The sequence below is a fragment of the Ursus americanus genome, chromosome 11 (assembly GCF_024610735.1).
Source record: "Ursus americanus isolate L20-20 chromosome 11, mUrsAme1.1.p, whole genome shotgun sequence".
Taxonomy (NCBI): domain Eukaryota; kingdom Metazoa; phylum Chordata; class Mammalia; order Carnivora; family Ursidae; genus Ursus; species Ursus americanus.
Genome location: NC_142137.1, coordinates 60048296 through 60071295, shown reverse-complemented (window position 1 = coordinate 60071295; position 23000 = coordinate 60048296). Strand labels below are relative to the sequence as shown.

The window sequence follows — 23000 nt, the reverse complement described above, 5'->3', positions numbered from 1 at the left end:
TTCCCCACCCCCATCCCCCATTTTTCCCTTAACAACTTTTTTTTTTTTTTTAAGAGTTTACTTATTTATTTGAGAGAGAGAGAGGAGAGAGTATGAGCTGGGGAGGAGCAAAGGGAAAGAGAGGAACAAGCCGACTGCGCGGAGCCATCACAGGGCTCGATCCCAGGACCCTGAGATCATGACCTGAGCTGAAATAAAGAGTTGGAGGCTTAACCGACTGAGCCACCCAGGTGCCTCTACCTTAACCACTTTTTGAGAAGGAATCTGAGTCATTTTTTTAATAGAATTTCCCTCATTTTGGTTTTGACTGATTTTATCCTTGGGGTATCTTTAAAGATTTTTTTTTTTAAGATTTTATTTATTTATTTGACAGAGAGAGACAGGCAGCGAGAGAGGGAACACAAGCAGGGGGAGTGGGAGAGGGAGAAGCAGGCTCCCAGCGGCGGAGCCTGATGTGGGGCTCGATCCCAGAACGCCGGGATCACGCCCTGAGCCGAAGGCAGACGGTCAACGACTGCGCCACCCAGGCGCCCCCTTTAAAGATATTTTTATCTCTTCTGTTTCTCGTAAATTGCCACTTCGATCTAGAGCCTTGATAAGGTACAGGTTTAATGTTTCTGGCAAGAACATTTTCATATAAGGTAGTCTGCACTTCAGCTGTATCGCATTCAGGAAGCATTTGATGTCTGGTTGGTTCTTTCTGTGAAGTTACAGTTGGTTGGTGGGTTCAGGCTTGTCTACCTGATGTATCTGTTCCAGTGTCCCCATTAACTTTTCATCTAAAGATTTTGGCAGGCATTGATGATCACTGCCTAGATCTATTATTTTTGTTTTCTAGTTAAAGGACTACTCTTTTGTATTTCACAGTAATCCCAGAAATGTATTTTTCTAGGAAAACAATGAAAATCCTGATATTCAAGATCTTTGAATACCTTGGTCTATTTACCCTCTATTACTTTGTATTACCAGAGTGTTACAGAGCTTAGACTGGTCTTTTGGACCCTTCAAAGAACATTTATATTTGCGTATCCAGACTTATTCATACTGTCTTCCCAGCTTGAAATGCTCACTCTCTACTCTCTCTAGTTCTTTTAATGCCCACCTTAAGCCTCTGTGAGGTCTTCTCATTTCCCTGGCCAGAAACAATCTCTCTTTTGCACTCTTGTGGCTTTTTAAAAACCACTTTTTACCATTTTACTAAAAAGTGGCACAGATGGTATTATTAGATATATCCAGTATTGTAACTGTTTTTGCTCGGGTGTAAGGACCCTGGACAGCCTCATAGTTCTTTCTGTCTGGTTTCTAGCTTAGTGTTCTGAGAGTTTGTTAGTGTACAACTAGACTATGCACTTGTTGAGGGGAGGGACTATGGTTTAATGGCGTTTGTGATAGCAGTGCCAAGCACCTAGAAGATACCCCTTAAATATTTGATGAATAAATGAGTGCATTTATATGAGAAAGCTGGTACATGATAAGTATATAGGTTTTTGTGAAGAACTCTTTAGTCATCATTACAGAAATTGGTCTCAGATATTTGATTTTTCTCTAATTTATATAATTTGTACCCATTTTCAGATATTCTAATAGTTTCTTTTCCATCATAGTATCCTCCTGGGGTTTTTTTCTCTTGCAAAACTAATCCACTAATAAATGGTTGCCTATCCCAAGTAAGTGTCAGTTTCCTTCATTAGCTCAGATGCCCAAGAAGTCCTAAGAAAAAGAGAATGAAAAGACAATTTAAAATATATTGCCTTTTTCTAGACTTACTGCCTTTTTTATGATTTAGGGTATTTGATCATTAGGGGGTGTTTGTATGGTAATTTAGAAATTACATTATGCCAACTGTGCATTCACTTGCTTCAAAATGTTTTTGTGAACTACTATGATAAATTTAGTATTTACTTTTCTTTCAGCCTGCTTGAATTTCCTGAAGTTGTGCAAAATAAAGTATTACAATTATTGTCTTATTCACAATGTACAGGTGAGTTGGTGGTATTAGTCATGTCCTTTATTATTGGAACCATCTAGCAAACTCTGTGAATTAACAAAGTATCCTGTTTATTATAGAGGGATTTTATCATACAAACTGGTGATCCTACAGGGACTGGCCGTGGAGGAGAGTCTGTTTTTGGGTGAGTTCTTTTATTTTTAAATGAGAAAAAATAGAATTGCCTCTTAACAGTGTTATCTAACATATTTCAATCTGCATTTTAAAATACAGTTCAAATATAGATTTTTTCCAAGTTCCCTAAGTGTCTATAGCAAAAAAAAAAAAAAAAAAAAAAGAATATTTTGAATCATAGTGGCATTTCTAATAAAGAAATGGTAATCCTATTTCTTACTAGTACTTTGTATTTCATGTTGAGAGTACTTATATTTTATAACTTTATTACATGTATTTTCAGTCAACTGTATGGTGATCAAGCAAGCTTTTTCGAGGCTGAGAAGGTGCCAAGAATTAAGCATAAGAAGAAAGGCACTGTGTCCATGGTGAACAATGGCAGTGATCAACATGGATCTCAGGTTAGGAAATAAGTAGAAAGATAAGTTTTGTTTTACTTTTTTTATTATTTTTTTTATAGAGAACATTTTTTAAAAGATTTTATTTATTTATTTGAGAGAGAGAGAGCACGAGCCGGGGAAGGGGGAGAGGGACAAGCAGGCTCCTTGCTGAGCAGGGAGCCCAATGCAAAGCTCAGTCCCAGGACCCTGGGATCATGACCTGAGCCGAAGGCAGACGCTTACCTGACTGAGCCACCCAGGAGCCCCAAGATGAGTTCTGTTGTAAAATGAAGGACTGGAAAGAGCCACAAGTTATCTTTTTAAGCTCTCCAATAAGAAGAGAATTTCAAAGATAATTGTTAGAAGAAAAATATTATACTATTATTTTTATATAAAAAAATTATTTTGGGGGGTGCTTGGCTGGCTTAGTTAGTAGAACATGTGACTCCTCAGGATTGTGAGTTTGAGCCCCATGTTGGGTGTAGAGATTATTTAAAAATAAAACCTTTTAAAAAGATTGCTTTGTTCTTTTTAAAAATTTATTTATTTATTTATTTATTTATTTATTTATTTATTTATTTATTTATTGAGAGAGAGAGAGAGAATCAAGGGAGAGAGGATCTTAAGCAGGCTCCATGCCTAACATAGAGCCTGACATGGGGCTCGATTTCACAACCTTGAGATCATGACCTTAGCTGACATCAAGAGTCAGATGCTTAACCAGCTGAGCCACCCAGTCACCCATACTTTGTTTTTTTAAATGTAAGGCGTGTCCCCTGTGAGGAGTTCAGAAAATATAGAAAAGTACATGGGAGAAAAATAACATTATCCACAATCCTACTATGCATGGATCATCACTGTTCACATTGTGGTTTGTTTCCTTTTGGTATTTATTACTTCAGAACAGATCATGTTGAGAACCTTTCATTCATTGTCTAATCCTCACAACAACCCATTTTGGGGTAGGTGCTTTTTTACCCCTCATAGTTCACATGTGAGAAAACTGAGCTTTGGTTTGCCCAAGTATTTTAAACAATCAGGGAAGCATCTATGTGTGTGTATTGATATTTTATGTATACGCTTGTTCTTTTTCATTAGTACTAGTAACAAGTGGGTAAGAATCCATGCAGTGAATGTAGAGTATTGCTTCTGTGTGTTTTTGTCAGTCTATAACTGATTTCAGTTTGAATTAATAGATACCTATTTATATTTTTCTGTGTTTTTCTGTGCAGTTTCTTATTACTACAGGAGATAATTTAGATTACCTTGATGGTGTTCATACAGTGTTTGGTGAGGTGACAGAAGGCATGGACATAATTAAGAAAATTAATGAGACCTTTGTTGACAAGGACTTTGTACCATATCAAGATATCAGGTGTGGTTGCTATCTCAATGTGCTAGAAAGTTTTAATACTGTGATGTTTGTGGAGATGGCAAGCATAGGACTGCTTTTTGGATAATTCCAAAATGTGAATTAATATGAGACTATATGAAGCCATAAAGTAAAAAAGACCTTTTGTATTTTTATACTTCTACTAATTATTTATAATTGCTTATGTTGGGAGGAATTATTAATCCCTAATTTAGTTTTTTAAAAATGCATATAATTGAGAAATATGGCAAAAGTACTAAGATTTACACATATTAATATTAGATATATTATTTTAGAGTAATGCAGGGTAGTAAATCTAATATCAAACAATGGAAAACAGTAACACTAATTGTGAAAGTATATTATAGTAATACAGACTTGTGCATTAAAATTTAAATGCCTCTGATTTTTGGGCATTAGAGATACTTAAGACATTTGTTAAAATCTTTATAAAAAGTAAAACATGGATTCTGAAATAATGAAATGTAACCTTTGATTTGGATTTATTTTGTAAGGATAAATCATACAGTGATTTTAGATGATCCGTTTGATGACCCTCCTGATTTATTAATTCCTGATCGATCACCAGAACCTACGAGGGAACAGCTAGATGTAAGTAGAGTCCTCTTGTGATTGAATGTACATGCATATTAATGCTTTGCATAGATTTTGCTTTTTAGTCTATTAAAACGTATTTCTTCAGAATGACTATCTTGCTTGATCAATTCTACTAGGACAAGTTTAGCATTCTTTTTCTCTTCCATAGAGATTTTCATTTTTCTAGCTATCTTTTCATTTCCCTAATTTCCTTTCTTCAATTTCTGTTCCACTAGCAGAGCCTTAGCTCTGAAGCTTGTGTGAATACCTTGTGAAAATGTTTTTCTTGTCTCCTAACTCTAGGAGTGTAGCTTTAAGGCTAAGGTAAACTACCATCGTGTAAGGGAGCTTTTCAACTGGGAACACTCTGGAGCCACGGTAGAACCCAGAAATTTTTGTGGAATAATACAGACTTTTCCTTCAGATTTTTTAAAGTACAAGTTTCTGTTTGTGAAGCTTTCTTAAAGCTGAATTGATGTTCATGGTTGGGATTTGGTGTTTAATTTTTAAGGTCACTTATTTTCTGCATTCAGCACTGAGGTGGATACCAGATAGTTTCTTTATAATGTTTATCTTGATTTAACAATAAATTAGAAGCTTAGTCTGGCTCATATTATCAGATTAATTTAAATCATTTTTCAGAGGCTTGTAAGTTTCAGTTTCTATTCTAACACATTTGATGGAACTAAGGATAAAGCATCATGGCTCCCGTGTTTCTCAGATTTTTCAATTCTTTCACTGTATGTTTAAGTAACTTCTGCCTTACAGAGTGGTCGAATAGGAGCAGATGAAGAAATTGATGATTTCAAAGGAAGATCAGCTGAAGAAGTAGAAGAAATAAAGGCAGAAAAAGAGGCCAAAACTCAAGCTATTCTATTAGAAATGGTAAGATGATTATCTTTATTCAGATAGTTTTCTGCAATTTATTTAATCTATAACTCATTGTGAGTTTATTTTTGGCTTTTTTTTTCTTTTCTTTTGGGGATAGGGAGAGGGCAGGACTCGGGGGGGAGAGGGAGAGAGAGAATCTTGAGCAGGTTCCACACACAGCACAGAGCCAATGTGGGGCTTGATCCCACAGCTCTGACATAATGACCCAAGCCAGAATTAAGAGTTGGACACTTATCCAGCTGAGCCACCCAGGCACCCCTATTTTTGGCTCTTTGATAGTCAAGAGTATTAAAAATTTAGCTTAGAGTTTTTTTCTGGATTAAATTTTATATGACATAATACAAGAAAGTAAAGAAATTTGATTCCAAAATCAGTATAGTGCCAATTTACAACTGTACATTGAATTTCAGTTGTTTATATTCATCTCATTTTTGAAGAGTGTTTATTGGACCGAATTTTATGGTTTTTTTTTTTTAAGATTTTATTTATTTATTTGACAGAGAGACACAGCCAGCGAGAGAGGGAACACAAGCAGGGGGATTGGGAGAGGAAGAAGCAGGCTCCCAGTGGAGCAGGGAGCCCGATGTGGAGTTCAATCCTAGGCTGAGCCACCCAGGCACCCCCCGGATTTTATGTATATTAAAGAATAATTCTTTGTATGACTCAAGTGTTGAGGTTAAGTAGTTACATGATACAAGGAACCTGGGTAGAAATTGAGTACTCTAAAACATACTCCTTTGTATTACTAGTAGGAAGTCATTTGGGGAACAGTTCTTTAGAACTGATTAATTGACCTACCAGACATTTTTTCCATTTGTGGAAAAAATTTTCCAATTTTTTGTGGAATAGGCATTTCAGTAACATAGTAGATCGTCAATAAATATCTGAATAGATCATTCAGTTTTTATTATCATTGTTTTATATAGTAGAGCTTTCAAATTCCTTGTCTGTTTCAAAATTCATATTCACATCACCAGTCTGAAGAAATAAATATTAAAGACTATAATTCAAGAAAACTTGACTGGATTAAAAAAAATTTGAAAATTCACACTGTGTAGCTGAGACTGTTGGCCCAGAACAACCAACAGCATGACAAATTCTAAGAAAGTTACTGAACTTAAAAATCTTTTTTTTAAAGATTTATTTATTTATTTTAGAGAGAGAGAGTGCGGTGGGGAGGGGCAGAGGGAGAGGGAGAGAGTGTTAAGCAGACTCCACCATGAGTGGAGAATCTGACGCAGGACTCAGTCTCATAACCCTGAGATCATGATCTGAGCTGAAACCAAGAGTTGGATGCTTAACCTACTGTCGCACCCAGGCATCCCAAAAGAAAAATCTTTTGAGCAGCTGGGCAACAAAAGTGACTTATAAGGGAAAGAGTATTAGATTATCATCAGAGTTTTTTTGTTTTTGTTTTTTTTAAAGATTTTATTTATTTATTTGCCATAGAGAGAGAGAGTACAAGCAAGGGGAGCAGCAGGCAGAGGGAGAAGCAGGCTCCCTGCTGAGCAAGGAGCCCAATTTGGGCTCGATCCCAGGACCCTGGGACCATGACCCGAGCTGAAGACAGACGCCCAGCCTACTGTGCCACTTAGTCGTTCCTATCATCAGAGTTTTTAATAGCAAAAGTGTAGCCAGTTTATGCCAGAAAGACGTTGGATTAACCTAACAAAACCTTTTATTTTCAGATAATTTCAAATTTATGAGAAAGTTACAGAAATTGTATAGAGAACTTCTCTATACCTTTTACTCCGATTCACCAATTTTTTTTTTTTTTTTAAGAGAGGGAGCGAGGGCAAGGAGGGGCAGAGGGAGAGGGAGAATCTTAAGCAGCTTCCATGCCCAGTGCAGAGCCCAGCACAGAGCTCAGTCTCACAACTCTGATAATCATGACCTGAGCTGAAATCAAGAGTCAGATGCTTAACCAACTGAGCCACCCAGGCACCCCAAAATTCACCAGTTTTTAACATTTTTGCCAGTTCTGCTTGATTATTCATTCTCTCTCTCCCCTCTCCTCTTGCTTTGATTATATATGCACATATATATATTATTTTTTCTGGACCAGTTGAAAATAAGTCCAATAATTCCCAAACATCATTCCTTTTTACCTCTTACATCAATGTGTATTTCCGAAGAGCAACAATATTACCGTACATATTCACAGTCCAGTTATCAAATCAGGGTATTTAAAATTGATAGAAATTACAGCCCATATTTCAATTTTGTCAGTTATTTCAGTAATATCTTTTATAGCTTTTCCCATTCAGTCTAGAATCCAGCTCATAATCAATCATCTGTTGCATTTAGTTATCATGTTTCTTCTAACCTTTGGAAGAATTCCTTAACCCGTCTTTATTTTTCATGTTATTAACATTTTTGAGGAGTATAGGTATCTGTATGTAGAATATTCTTCAATTTAGGTTTATCTACTGTTGCCTTGAGATTAGATTCAGATTATACACACCACCAGAATACTACATAAGTGACCTCAGATGTTACATTTGTAGGTATACAATATCTATCTGCCCTTCACTGGAAAGTGTTCATTTTAATTACTCGATCAAGGTAATCCACTGTCTAAGGTCTCCACTGCATACTTTCTGTTTTCCCCATGTAACTAGTAGCAGTCTGTAGCGTTTGAGACCTTTCAGATACCTTGTTCCTTATCACACTGTGTCTGTGGATTTCTTAGCTGTTCATGATTCTTATCTGAACCAATCTCGACTCTGATGGGTGCAAAATGGTCATTTTCTAACTCCACTACTCCTTCCATATTGTCAGCCTGCCTTCTGTAAGGAACAGCCCTCCTTTCTTATCTTTTTATTATATGTTCATTTTTGGTATGGATTCATGGATTCCTTTTTTTATTTTTATTTTAATAAATAGGCTTTATTTTTTAAAGCTGTTCGTGGTTTGTTTATTTATGAAATTTTTTTTAAAGATTTTGTTTATTTATTTGTCAGAGTGAGGGGGAGAGAGAGAACACAAGCAGGGGTAGCAGTGGGGGGAGGGAGAAGCAGGCTCCCTGCTGAGCAAGGAGCCCGATGTGGGATTCAATCCCAGGACCCTGGGACCATGACCCAAGCCGAAGGCAGACGCCCAACCGACTGAGCCACCCAGGCGTCCCTACTTATGTATTTAAAATATTTTATTTATTTGAGAGAGAGAGAGAGCACGAGAAGGGGGAGGGGCAGAGGGAGAGAGAGAAGCAGACGCCCTCCTTAGCAGGGAGCCAGATATGGGGCTCGATCCCAGGAGTCCAGGATCATGACCTGAGCTGAAAACAGATGCTTAGCCGACTGAGCCACCCAGGTGCCCCACTGTTTTAGGTTTATAAAAAAAAAATTGAACAGAAAGTACAGAGAATTCCTGTGTACCCCCCCAACAGTTTTTCTTATTAACATCTTGCATTAGTGTGGTACAATTGGTGAGCCAATATTGATATATTATCAAGTAAAGTCCATAATTTACATTAGGTTTTAGTTTTTGTGTTGTACATTCTGTGGATTTTGAGAAATGTGTAACGATATATATCTACCATTATATATCATAGAGAATAGTTTCACTGCCCTAAAAATCCTCACATATTCATCCCTGCCTGCCCCCAACCCCTGGCAACCGCTGATCTTTTTTATCATCTGCATACGTGTGGGTTTTCCAGAGTGTCATATTATTGGAATCATATAGTATATATCCTTTTAAGATTAACTTCTTCTACTTAGCCATATGCATTTAAGTTTCCTCCATGTCTTTTTGTGGCTTGATAGCTCATTTCTTTTGGTCACAAAATTGTATTCCATTGTTTGGGCATACCACAGTTTGTGTATCCATTCACCTTTTAAGAAATGTCTTAAATGCTTCCAAGTTTTGGCAAGTATGACTAAAGTGGCTATAAACATTTGTGTGTAGATTTTTATATAGACAGAAGTTTTTAACTCATTTGGGTAAATATCTAAAGGTGTAATTACTAGACTTTATGGTAAGATTATGTTGCTCTTTGTAAAAAACTGCCAAGCTGTCTTCCAAACTGGCTGTCCATTTTGCATTCCCACTAGTAATGATTGAGAATTCCTGGGACGCCTGGGTGGCTCAGTACGTTAAGTGTCTGCCTTTAGCTCAGGTCACCTGGGATTGAGTCCTGCATTTGGCTCCTTGCTCAGCAGGGAGCCTGCTTCTCCTTCTGCCTGCCACTCCCCCTGCTTGTGTATGCGCTCTCTCTCTATGACAAATAAATTAATAAAATCTTCTAAAAAAATTGAGAGTTCCTGTTGCTTAACATCCTTGCCAGCATTTGGTATTGACAGTGTTTTGGATTTTAGCCATTCTAATAGGTGATCCTGTGTTGTTTGATTCTCAATATTAACAGGATTCATCTTTTTTTTTTTTTTAAGTTTTATTTCCATAAGTAATCTTAGGGCTTGAACTCAACTACCCTGAGATCAAGAGTCACACACTCCTCTGACTGAGCCAGCCGGGTGCCCCTGTTTTTTGGTTTTTTTTTTTTTGAAGTAAGCTCTATGCCCAATCATGAGGCTTGAACTCACAACCCTGAGATTAAGAGTTACATGCTCTACCAGCTGGGCCAGTCAGGTGCTCCTCTATCTTCTATTTTTATTTTTTAAATTTTTTAATTATTTTTTTAATGTGGGGCTTGAACTCATGACCCTGAGATCAAGACCTGAGCTGAGATTGAGTCGGATGCTTAACCGACTGAGTCATGCAGGCACCGCATCTTCTATTTTTAAAAAACATAAAACTGAAAAGAAACCAAACAAAAAAAACCATTAGTTCCTTTTACTTCGTGTCTAATACAATGATAATTCAACTATTTTGTAGTGTTAGTTTTGAACTTCATAGTTGTTATGAATATTTAAAATTCCTTATAGTATTTTATTATTTATTGTTTTTAATTTTTTAAAAGATTTTATTTACTTATTTGTAAGAGAGTAAGAGTGAGCAAGCACAAGCAGGGGGAGCAGCAGGCAGAGGGAGGAGCAGGCTTCCTGCTGAGGAGGGAGCCCGATGCGGGACCTAATCCCAGGACCCTGAGCCAAAGTCAGATGCTTAACCAACTGAGCCATTCAGGTGTCCCTGAGATTTTATTTTTAAGTAATCTCTACACCTAGTGTGGGGCAAACTTAGAACTCCAAGATCAAGAGTCACGTGTCCCACTGACTGAGCCAGCCAAACGCCCCCCTTATTATTTTATTTTTTTTACTTATTTGTTTGTTTTTAAGATTTTATTTATTTATTTGACAGAGCACAAGCAGGGGGAGCAGCAGGCAGAGGGAGAGGGAGAAGCAGGCTCTCCACTGATAGGGAGCCTGATGTGGGGCTCAGTCCCAGGACCTTGGGATCATGACCTGAGCTGAAGGCAGATGCTTAATGACTGAGCCACCCAGGTGCCCCCCCCCTATATTTTAAAGTTACTTTTTTTTTTTTTTTTAAGATTTATTTATTTGACTGAGAGAGAGAGACAGCCAGCGAGAGAGGGAACACAAGCAGGGGGAGTGGGAGAGGAAGAAGAAGCTCCCAGCAGAGTAGGGAGCCTGATGCAGGGCTCAATCCCAGGACCCTGGGATCACGCCCTGAGCTGAAGGCAGACGCTTAACGACTGAGCCACCCATGCGCCCCTAAAGTTACTTTTGACTAAGTAGTATAGCAAGTTCTTTTTTAACTCGTTAATCTTTTTTTTTCTTTTGTGCTTCCTTTAAGTGTGGTATTATAGGTACTTTTCAGAATTTTTACTGATTTGCTCTTCCCCTTACATTTGTGGTATTGCTTATTGGACACAGATTATTGTCTTTAAAAAAAAATTTTTTTTTTTAAAGTAAGCTTTACACTCAACATGGGACTTGAACTCATTACCCTGAGATCAAGGGTTGTTTGCTGTACTGACTGAACCAGCCAGGCACATCAGATTATTGTCTTTTGATAGTCTTCAGAAACACCGAACAGATCTTACTGGCTCTGTTGGTTATTGCTGTTTCTGATTTAAAATAATTTTTTTAAAGTGTTCTTATCCAAGAGGAGACACTTTACATGATAATGTTATCAGAAATTATCTCAGAGTTTTTGTGTATATGTATAAAGGAATATTGTTTTCCTATCTAAAGGTCCATGGGAAATACAGTTTTCCTACAGTGACACCAGTTCCATCATCATGGTTTTCTCCCATAGTTACCCTCACTGGTTCTTCAGTAGGAATGGGATTCTCTGCTCAGTGCAGTAGTTGTCTGTGAAGTTGACTTCAGTTTGTCCAAAGTAGAAGATGATAGTGGGGTTAAGCATAAAAAGCTAGAAACACTGTCCAGGAATTGTTGCTGTTTTATATTGAACAACAGTGTGGAAAGAATGGGGCATTACTAATGGAGAAGCCAGAGTCAGGATGATAATATTTTTTAAAAGTTTAAAAACAAGCAAAACTGAAACTATATTGCTGGGGATACATACTTAAGTGGGAAAACTACAGATATAGGGGAATGGCCAAAAAGGAAAACCAAAAAGCAGGACATTTGGTATTCTGGTGAGAAAGGCGGAGTCATGGGATTAGGTGACATTTTAGTTCTTTAGCTAGTTGTTGGCATCATGGGTGTTTTTTATTTTCATGCTTCATAACTTAGATATACTTTATATAAATTCTTTTTTTAATATATCAAATACTTGAAGAAAGAAAAACAGGAGATGAAATTAGGACATTGAAGCCAGATAGATCTGGATTCAAATCCCAGCTTTGTTGCTTACTACTGTGTGGCCTTAAGTTAGTTATTAAACATTTTTGAATTTTACTTTATTCATTTTTAGAATGGAAACTACATGGTTGTTTTAAGAATTGGTTAGTAGTGTATATGAAGTGCCAGGTATGATGCTCATACGAAGTCAGAGGTAGACAAGTATTAGCTATTAATATTACTACCAGGAACATTGTAATTTCCAATTTTGAAATCTTACTTAGATTTCTTTTCCTAAGCCTGTAGTAGATTTCTAATGTAAATTTAGTTGTTTAGAGAAATAGCATTTTGGGCTAGAGAGGATATTTAGAATAGAAACAACAAAGGAATTGATTTAAATTTTTGTTTACTTATATTTTAGGTGGGAGACCTACCTGATGCAGATATTAAACCTCCAGAAAATGTGCTGTTTGTATGTAAATTGAATCCAGTGACCACTGATGAAGATCTGGAGATAATATTCTCAAGATTTGGGCCCATAAGAAGGTAATCTCTAGAATTAGTGAAAGATTTTAGAAAAACTGGGTATTGGTGGTTTGTAATGACATTTTTTGATGAATTGGTGAACTCTAGAATTTTGTAGTAGTGAATTTTACAGATGAGTCTTTTGTACAGTAGAGAAGAAAAATATGTATTTACATGTGTGTGTATGTGTGCATACAAATAAATACACATACATATGTATATATACATAATTAAATGATTGTCCCACTTCCAACACACACATTTTTGCCTTAAAACAAGAAGTGAATGGAACAGTTCCCCTTATTTCATGTTTTTAATATGAGGCTCAGAGGGTACCTGGGTTGCTTAGTCAGTTAAGCGTCTGCCTTCGGCTCGGGTCATGGGGATCGAAGCCCACGTCGGGGTCTCTGTTTGGTGGGAGCCTGCTTCTCCCTCTCTCTGCCGCGCCCCCTGTTTATACTCTCTCTCAAATAAATAAATAAAATCTTAAAAAAATAATAAAAAAATAAAATGAGACTTATGATATGTGAGGAAATGGACAATCCACGTGGTTTCAACTCCATCTTATAGGTCCTCTTATTTGATTGTCAAGATGGATTAGTTCTATATAATAGCTATACTTATGGGGTTAAATTTAAGCTTGGTTTATATTAAATTTGAAAACTACAAAGCATAAACTTATTAAATCTGTATATATGTATGAATGTACATATATTATTTTACAGTAACATTAGATATTCTGTAATTCATCTACATTTGGACCAGAAGTGAATTGTGACTTAAAGAATTTTTTAGCAGTTTACTTTTGGCACAGGAAAGTAAATAGTTTTTTTTTTTTTTTTTTTGTTATTTTATTTTTTTTTTTATTAATAACGATTTTTTATTATATTATGTTAGTCACCATACAGTACATCCCCGGTTTTCGATGTAAGGCTCGATGATTCATTAGTTGTGTATAACACCCAGTGCACCATGCAATATGTGCCCTCCTTACTACCCATCACCGGTCTATCCCATTCCCCCACCCCCCTCCCCTCTGTAGCCCTCAGTTTGTTTCTCATAGTCCATAGTCTCTCATGTTTCATTCCCCCTTCTGATTACCCCCCCTTTCTTTATCCCTTTCTTCCCCTACTGATCATTCTAGTTCTTATGTTCCATAGATGAGAGAAATCATATGATAGTTGTCTTTCTCTGCTTGACTTATTTCACTAAGCATTATCTCCTCCAGTGCTGTCCATGTTGTAGCAAATGTTGAGAACTCATTCTTTCTGATTGCTGAGTAATATTCCATTGTATATATGGACCACAACTTCTTAATCCAGTCATCTGTTGCAGGGCATCTCGGCTCCTTCCACGATTTAGCTATTGTGGACATTGCTGCTATGAACATTGGGGTGCATATGGCCCTTCTCTTCACTACGTCTGTATCTTTGGGGTAAACACCCAGTAGTGCAATGGCTGGATCATAGGGTAGCTCAATTTTTAACTTTTTAAGGGACCTCCACACGGTCTTCCAGAGTGGCTGTACCAACTTGCATTCCCACCAACAATGTAGGAGGGATCCCCTTTCTCCACATCCTCTCCAACAATTGTTGTTTCTTGCCTTGTCTATTTTTGCCATTCTAACTGGCGTAAGGTGGTATCTCAGTGTGGTTTTGATTTGAATTTCCTTGATGGCTAATGATTTTGAACATTTTTTCATGTGTCTGTTAGCCATTTGTATGTCTTCATTGGAAAAGTGTCTGTTCATATCTTCTGCCCATTTTTTGATTTGTTTATTTGTTTCTCGTGTATTGAGTTTGAGAAGTTCTTTGTAGATCTTGGATACCAGTCCTTTATCTGTAGTGTCATTTGCAAATATATTCTCCCATTCCGTGGGCTGCCTCTTAGTTTTTCTGACTGTTTCCTTGGATGTGCAGAAACTTTTAATCTTGATGAAGTCCCATAAATTCATTTTATCTTTTGTTTCTCTTGCCTTTGGGGATGTGTCATGAAAAAGGTTGCTTTGGCCGATGTCGTAGAGGTTGCTGCCTATGTTCTCCTCTAGAATTTTGATGGATTCCTGTCTCACATCGAGGTCTTTCATCCATTTGGAGTTTATTTTTGTGTATGGTGTGAGATAGTGATCAAGTTTCATTCTTTTGCATGTAGCTGTCCAATTTTCCCAGCACCATTTATTGAAGAGACTGTCTTTTTCCCACCGGATGTTTTTTCCTGCTTTATCAAATATTAGTTGCCCAAAGAGCTGAGGGTCCATTTCTGGGCTCTCTATTCTGTTCCATTGGTCTATGTGTCTGTTTTTGTGCCAGTACCATGCTGTCTTTGTGATCACAGCTTTGTAGTACAGCTCGAAATCCGGCATTGTGATGCCCCCAGCTTTGTTTTTCCTTTTCAACAGTTCCTTGGAGATTCGGGGTCTTTTCTGGGGCGCCTGGGTGGCACAGCGGTTAAGCATCTGCCTTCGGCTCAGGGAATGATCCCCATGTTATGGGATCAAGCCCCACATCAGGCTCCTCCCTGTGAGCCTGCTTCTTCCTCTCCCACTCCCCCTGCTTGTGTTCCCTCTTTCACTGCCTGTCTCTATCTCTGTCGAATAAATAAATAAAATCTTTAAAAAAAAAAAAAATAAAAAAAATAAAAAAAAAAAAGGAAAGTAAATAGTTTTATCTTATACTTTCTTCAGTGCATTAGAAATTTAGGGCTATATAGGTCAAGATTGGGCATTTAGACTAGAATTGAGATAATTTTGTTACTACACTGGTGAACTATTTTTTTTAATTGTTATTGAGAAAACTTGGAAGAATATAGTTCCACGAGTTTAACTTTGACTTTTTTTAATGAGGTTGTTTTTGGTTTTTTTTTTGAAGATTTTATTTATTCGTCAGAGAGAGAGAATGAGCAGAGAGAGCAGCAGGCAGAGGGAGAAGCAGGCTCCCCGCTGAGCAAGGAGCCATATGTGGGACTTGATCCCAGGACCATGATATCATGACCTGAGCTGAAGGCAGACACTTAACTGACTGAGCCACCCAGGTGTCCCATAAGAGGGTTTTTTTCCCCCCAAAAGTTTGTTTGTTTGTTTGTTTGTTTGTTTATTTATTTATTTATGTGTGAGAGAGGCAGAGGGAGAAGCAGATTCCCCACTGAGCAGGGAGCTTGACTCGGGGTGTGATCCCAGGACCCCAGGATCATGACCTGAGCCAAAGGTAGACACTTAACTAACTGAGCCACCCAGGTGCCCCTTAACTTTGACTTGTAATAACTGGCTTATTTTGTTCTTCACTTTTGAAGAGTAAGAGTAAATGCATTTTCTTTAAAGTCACTTTTTCCAAACTTTCTTTCAGTTGTGAAGTTATTCGGGATTGGAAAACAGGAGAATCCCTCTGTTATGCTTTTATTGAATTTGAAAAGGTAGGTCATAATATACATATTTTAAATTTATATTTATTTTATTCTTATATAGTGTTAAAATGTGGAAAATTATAGAACTCTCTAGTCTCTGAAATTAGAAAATTAGTTTACCCTTTATCTAGGCACCCAAGAAAAATAATTTTATTATATTCAAGTAGAGGGTAAATTCAACATCTGTTGATGTTAATATGTGTACCTTTACTTTAGGGTCAGGTGCAGTCTGAATTTATGTATCTTTAAAACTTTAAGGTTTTAGGTGAAGTCCTTCACATTATATAAATGATTTTTCAGTACTGTTTATGTAGATCTATAACTGAGTAATAGAGAACTGGACTGGGTGTAAACTCCTAGATATTAACCCGAGCTGTCATTGACCACCTATTGTATGATATTTGTCAGTTTGTTTAGAACTCTTATTTATAGGCATTACCCTCCTTATAAATACAACTTGAATATTGGATTAGATACTATCTTCTAGATCTATAATAATAATGATGATAGTTTATGTCACCCAAATAATTTTCTTTAAGCCAGGCTTTATACTATTTGACCTGCATTTAACCCTCACAAGTCTATGAGATAGGTAGGTACTTTCCTCCTTTTCTAAATAAGTAAACTGAGACACATAGTGGTCATGTGACTTGATTAAAATCATACTGGATTAATCTCATAGCTGGGATTTGAATTTAGAAAAGTCTGACTCTGTTACTATTGCCTTTACCCACTATGGAGTCTGTGTCATTTCTTTATGCAGCTTTGAACTGGTGTGTGTCCAGTAGTAGCTCCTTCCAAGTGATAGTTATTCCAGAGCATTTATCGAATACCTTCTATATTTCAGGCACTGCGATTAGCAGAAAAAAACTCACCAGAATTTCAGAGGCCCTCCCTATCACTGCTACTTCTAACATCATAGACCTGTTTTGTCTAATTTTAAACTTGATATAAATGTAAACATAGTATGTGTTTTTTCCGTCCAGCATCTTTGGCTTAAGTGTTTTATTCTTAAGATTTATACGTTACTACGTGAGCTTTTGTTAACTGTTTTCGTTCATTTCCATTGCCATGGTATTTCACTGTGTGTATATGGATTTTTGTTGCCATATAGTATTATGTGTATATAAAACAATTCAGATTTTCATTCAGCTGTTATGGACACTTGGGTCCTTTGTAGTTTTGAGCTATAATGAATGGTTTTACTGTGAACCATTTCTTTCATATGTTTTGGTGTACATATGTATGCATTTCTGTTGGGTATGTACCTATGAGTGAATTGCTGGGACATAGGGTAGTTGTGGCTATAGTAGGTTATTTCAGTCAGTTTTCCCAAGTAGTTATACTTTTTTTCCCCCAAAAGTGGTTATACTCATTTTCACTTCCACTAGCAATGTGTGAAAGTCCCTGTCATTCTGTATCTTTACCAGTTCTTGATATGGTCAGTTTTTTAAATTTTTATCCATTCTGGTGAGTGTGTAGTGGTATCTTATGATGGTGTTATTTTGCATTTCCTTGGTTGCGCCCCCTTTCATATGTTTACATTGCATTTGGATGCCCCCCCCTTTTTTTTTTAAATGAAGTAAGTGTTCAAGACTTGCCCACTTTTTGATTGGGTGTTTGGCTGCCTTTTTCTTGATTTGTAAGAATTCTTTACATTTTCTGGATACAATCTTATTTTTTGGTTATATGTGTTACAGGTATCTTCTCTGTAGATTTGCCTTTTCCCCATTTTTAATGGTGTCTTTTGATAAGCAAAAATTTCTGATTTTTAGATCAGTTTGTCAGTATTTTTCTTGTGGCTGGTTTTGAAAAACTTTGCCTACCCTCACAGTCATGAAAATATTCTCCAATGCTACCTTTAGAAGGTCTGCTGTGAAATTATCTTTCTCATTTAGAGCTGTAATTTGATTTTTGTGTATTATGTGTATCATGTTAAATTTCATTTTTCTTATGTTGGATAGCAAGAGGACTCAGCATAGTTTATTAGAAAGGTTGTCCTATCCACACAGTTTGGCTGTGCCATCTTTGTCATAAATCAGGTGCCTACAAAATATCTGAGAACTTTCTCTTTAGGGAAATGGCACAGTGATGCAATTATGCCTGCCCGAGTATAATAATCATTACCGATTCATCAAACATACATTGATTGTTGGAGCTTCTGCCTGGCTTAGTCAGTAGAGCACGCGACTCTTGGGTCATAAGTTTGAGCCCTATATAGGGTGTAGAGCTTGCTTAAAACAAAAACAAGAACACCGATTGCCTATCATGTACCAGATGATGTTCTAAATGATGTAGATACACAGATGAATAAAGCTCTGTTTGTATCTTTATGGAGTTTATAATCCACTTAATTCTTGACATACATGGTAAATAAAGAAATTATCACTAGTTTTTTTTTTAATCTTCTCTGAATTTTCTCTAGTAAGTTGTGAGCACACCAAAGAATATGTTTCCAGGAATATAAGGGGTGATTGATCAGTGCTAGGTTGAAATGCATTACTTCTAGCCTTCGGATGTCAGAAACGGAGAAATGGGATTTGCAAAGTTGCTGACAGGAAGAATCCTTATGTAACACAGACCTTCGTATCTTAGGCCCACAGTCCATTATCCACACCCTTGGGAGTAGCTATGTTTCTGATTTCAGGCTTTTTTAGAACTTAGAAAGGTAATGGTGTGTATATGTGTGTGTACACACACCTCTGTGGGCTGTGTAATACTCCTCTGGGTCAGCACTCCATAATCATTCACAAAATATTTCTATGCTGAAACAAATGCATATTCATACCAAGTGGAAAAAATTAAGGCCGCGGTCTTCTGTTACGTCAGGTTTTGTTGTCAAATGGGTTTTAAACCAAATTTATAAAAACAGCTTTCAACTTTCAGAATATTTTTGGATTTCGAATGAAAGGGTTTGTGGATGGATGTGTACAGCACAATTTGTAAACGTATGTATGTCCACTACGGTCACACTGCCTCGGCTCAAATCCTGGCTCTCAGCTTTGCCAGCTGACCTTTGGCAACTTCTGTACCTTTCTAAACATACGTTTTTTCTTCGAGAAGATGGAGATAATAATAGGTAGTACGTCATATGCTTGTTATCAGAGTTAACTGAGCTCCTAGATGCAGAGCATGAAAAGCATCTGGTGTGTGGTAGGCACTCAGATATTAGTGTTAGTAACAACAGACTTGCTGTATTTTCGGTATTTGTTCTAGCTGCAGAAATCTTCTCCATAAAGATTTATGCTTGAGTTTTTGTAATTACTATCAGGAAGAAGATTGTGAGAAAGCGTTCTTCAAAATGGACAATGTACTTATAGACGACAGAAGAATACATGTGGATTTTAGCCAGTCTGTTGCAAAGGTTAAATGGAAAGGAAAAGGTATGTTGGTTCAGCTTCCTTTGTTTCTGTTCACTGTGCATGCGTGTGCGTGCTTGTGCGTGCATGTGTGTGTGTGTGTGTGTGTCTGTACCTCCTTTACCTTCGAGCTGTTCATTAGGAGAAATGTCCACTGATGGCAATTCTGCCATTGATGGTTTCACGTAGCTGCTAGCAAGAATCTAGATACAGAGGAGTGTGTGTGAGTGTGTATATGTGTATTTAAGCCGATTGTGAATATATTTACTATCTGTGAATGTGTTATAAATTACTTATAATTACCCATTGCAAACATGGCATATTTGCCAAGTAATGATTTTGATGGTTGTGGTGGCTTGGTTCTTCTAGATGCAAAACTCTTAACAAGTTTTTTTGAAGTTTATTTGTTGTAGTTGTCATATGGTATAAAATTGAAAAGGTGATGTAAAAAACTGTCCCTTCCACTCCTGTGTCTCATCTATCCACTTTCCCTTCCCAGAGGTAACCACTCTTATCTGTTTCTTGTATTATTTTCCACATACATTCTTTGAACATACATACATAAATATTTATTTTATGTTAGAATTTCCTTTTATTTCATATTTTTATTCCCATGTGGGCTTTATGTATATGTGTAGCTTTCTCTTTTAAAAAAGGAAGTATATATATTTTATACATATAGTTTTCAACTTGGTAGTAGAGGGGCTGCATAGGATGCTTTTTCCTGGCCCTGCCACTGAAGGCCCGTCAAGATCTAACAGTAGGTCCTATTTTTCTGAAGGGATTGTCGATTTCATTTTTGGCACTTGGGAGGGAATACAGGTGACTTAAGCAAGAATTTCAAAGCAGAGACAGTTGTTGCCAACCCGCCCCTTTCATTTCCAGTTCCCCTTAGGGAACTTCTATGTACATTCCTGCTGTCCCACTATCTGCTTGGTGCTCTAAGATTTTGGTCATTGTCTCTTCTGACAGCTCAGAGATCTTTAAAGCCTCACTTCTTCCAAACTTCTAAGCCTCTCAGATCTCAGACTCCAGTCTCAAGCCTTCAGTTTCCTTTGGACCTAATTTTCTCATGGACTTAATGGCTCTACTTAAATACTGCATTATTTCCCAGGGAATGTATTTGCTGTGTAATTTAGGATTTGAAAGTTTGATGTTGTAATACTCACATATGTCGTTAGGTGGCAGCATATAGCTACTTAGCAAAATGGGTATCTGATTTCATTTAAAATAGTAATGGACAATGAATTACTATTCTTTTGTTCTCTTCTCAGCCTTTTGCTGTCTGCCAATATATATGCCACTTATAAAATAGCTGCTATATCTCTTATAAGTTAATTTTTGTTCTTTAATAAATTAGGTGAGTTTTCTTACTAAGTCTTTTTTTCTTTTTTTTAATAAATAGGTGGGAAATACACTAAGAGTGATTTCAAGGAGTATGAAAAGGAACAGGATAAACCGTCTAATTTAGTTTTGAAAGATAAAGTAAAGCCCAAGCAGGAGTATCCTTTACAAGAACCAATTAGTCAATCTGTATAGACCATCCATTCTGTGTAGAGTACTGTGTGACATGTTTTAAAAAGTCACAGTCTGTAGAAGACAAGGTTCCTGAATCTGGTGGTTTGTGAAGACGTCATTTAGTTTATTGTAATCCTTTTTCACCATCTTACATATGCTTTTCTTTTTTGGTATATTCTCTAATGTATGGAGAAGGTTAGGGTTGAAAAAAATCTCTAGCCTAATTCTTTTCCCTCCTTACTCTTAGGTTAAGGTTAACACTTATTCTGAGATCTTCAGGTAAGATTCGTATTTTGTATACAATTGTAGAGTTTTAAATTCCTCATACTCAGAAATTTTCTTCATATAGCTGTGCTAAATTCTTGGTGTTAGTTAACCCCCTCATAATATTTAACTTCTTTGGAGATGGTAAATATGTAGATTAACAAAATCCTGTTGTTCTCTTACGTGATTAGGTTGCTTCTTCCTGCTTAGTACATTGTCAGTCTAGCAGCAAGTATTTATTGGGCTCCTGTTTGTATGCAAGGGTTATCTTTTATAGGATTAAAAAGAAATCCATTGACTTGACCATTTAATTTAGGTTCTTCCAAGTTTTAGGTTGAGACAAGTAAAAATCAATGAAACATACTATTTACATTATGTCATTTTAATTTGTTCATTGATACTCTTCTTATAAATCTATCACTCTACACATTGCGCAAGTTATTTCTTTTGTGGTTCTTTCTGTTAAATGGTTTCTTTGTTTCCTAGTTTCTGTTGGTATTTTAGGGATTCTCTTTTCCCACACTGTCTTAGACATTTCATTTCCAAGTATTCATCAAGGAAAGATAAATATCAGGTTGACTTGTTATATACTCATTTTAAAAAATGTGTTGACTGTCTAGGATGCATAAAGCATAGTAAAGCATAAGAGGCATAAGAGGTGGATAAAGTCTGAAATGTACTGACACGAGGAGGAGGCTTTCACACGCAGGCACACGAAACAGTAAGCTAAGATTTAGTCTAAAAGATGAACATTGGGGGGGATATGATTGAAATATTAAAATTATAAAAGGTATGATGGAATACACTTGAGATTTATTTAACAAATATTTGAAATTAAATTTAGGCTAACCACTAGTAGCTGTAGCCGGCAGAAGGAAGTGTGTAGGACAAAGAAAAGGAAGTACAGGCATAGGGTGTAAAGTACAAGGAGATGTCTTTCGTCTTTTCTCTCATAGAGATGAGTGGTTCGGGCTGAAAAGAAAAAATATGTAGTATTAAAATGTTTTAAATTCAAGATGATAGATTACTGAAAGTTAAGAAAAGAAACAAGGCATGTTTGAGAATAAATATGTAGCCCAGTACTGTCCAATAGAACTTTCTACAGTGATGGAAAATTTCTCCACCATCCGGTGTAGCTACTAACCACATGTGGTTTTTGAGCATGTGAAATGGACTGAGGAACTGAATTTTAAAGTTTGTTTAATCTTAATTAATTTAAACAACCACATGTGACTAGTATTGAACAGTGCCTGCTTTCAGTCTTTTGAAATTGGTGGAGAAGACACACATGTCCTGATGCAAATCATTGTTAATTATTCTCAAACAGAATATTAAACAAGGAAAAAGGAAATTCTTGAATCTGACCCAGTAAGATAGTCTTTATGTTCTTGGTAGTTGATAGATTTCATTTTAGCAAGGCATTTATAATCTCGGGTACAATAATAGAGTGATAGAACATGTGTCTATAATATGTAAGCGATAAACATATATATTTTTCCCCCACCTTGTATATTATATGACTTTGTTACTATGGCAAGGAAAGGAGATTCAGAGGACAATCTAATAATCAGATAAGTTTAGTGAGGTTTTTTTTTTTAATAATAAGATAAGTTTTAAGTTAAAAAGGCATGGTGGAGATACACTTTTATGGATCTTGAGAGAAAGAGAAATTATTGTAAATTAGACTACTAATAAGATTAAAGATAGAACAAAAGGAAAGGCAAGTTTAATTTGGCCAGGGTAGACCTTGGGGAATAAATTGGGGAAAGGAAGTCAGAGAAATCACGTCTGTGTTTAATTCAAAGGACTTTGGAAAGATTTGACGCGTGCTAGTGTTGCCTGTAGTAGTGATGGTGGGTAAGTGAGGGAGAAGAGATGTGACAAGTGTCTTGGCGATAAATA

At 36.6% G+C, this 23000-nt stretch overlaps 1 protein-coding gene across 1 annotated transcript in view; it reads left to right on the top strand.

Moving 5' to 3' along the window:
* The window catches only part of PPIL4 (peptidylprolyl isomerase like 4), a 37347-nt gene that overhangs the window by 3542 nt on the left and 10805 nt on the right, over positions 1-23000 (top strand). Inside the window, exons 2-11 of the mRNA XM_045805323.2 lie at positions 1914-1981; positions 2068-2132; positions 2406-2523; positions 3735-3877; positions 4390-4486; positions 5240-5356; positions 12455-12579; positions 15900-15966; positions 19229-19340; positions 20722-20818. Coding sequence (XP_045661279.1) covers positions 1914-1981; positions 2068-2132; positions 2406-2523; positions 3735-3877; positions 4390-4486; positions 5240-5356; positions 12455-12579; positions 15900-15966; positions 19229-19340; positions 20722-20818 — 1009 coding nt within the window. The remainder of the gene's footprint in view (positions 1-1913; positions 1982-2067; positions 2133-2405; positions 2524-3734; positions 3878-4389; positions 4487-5239; positions 5357-12454; positions 12580-15899; positions 15967-19228; positions 19341-20721; positions 20819-23000) is intronic.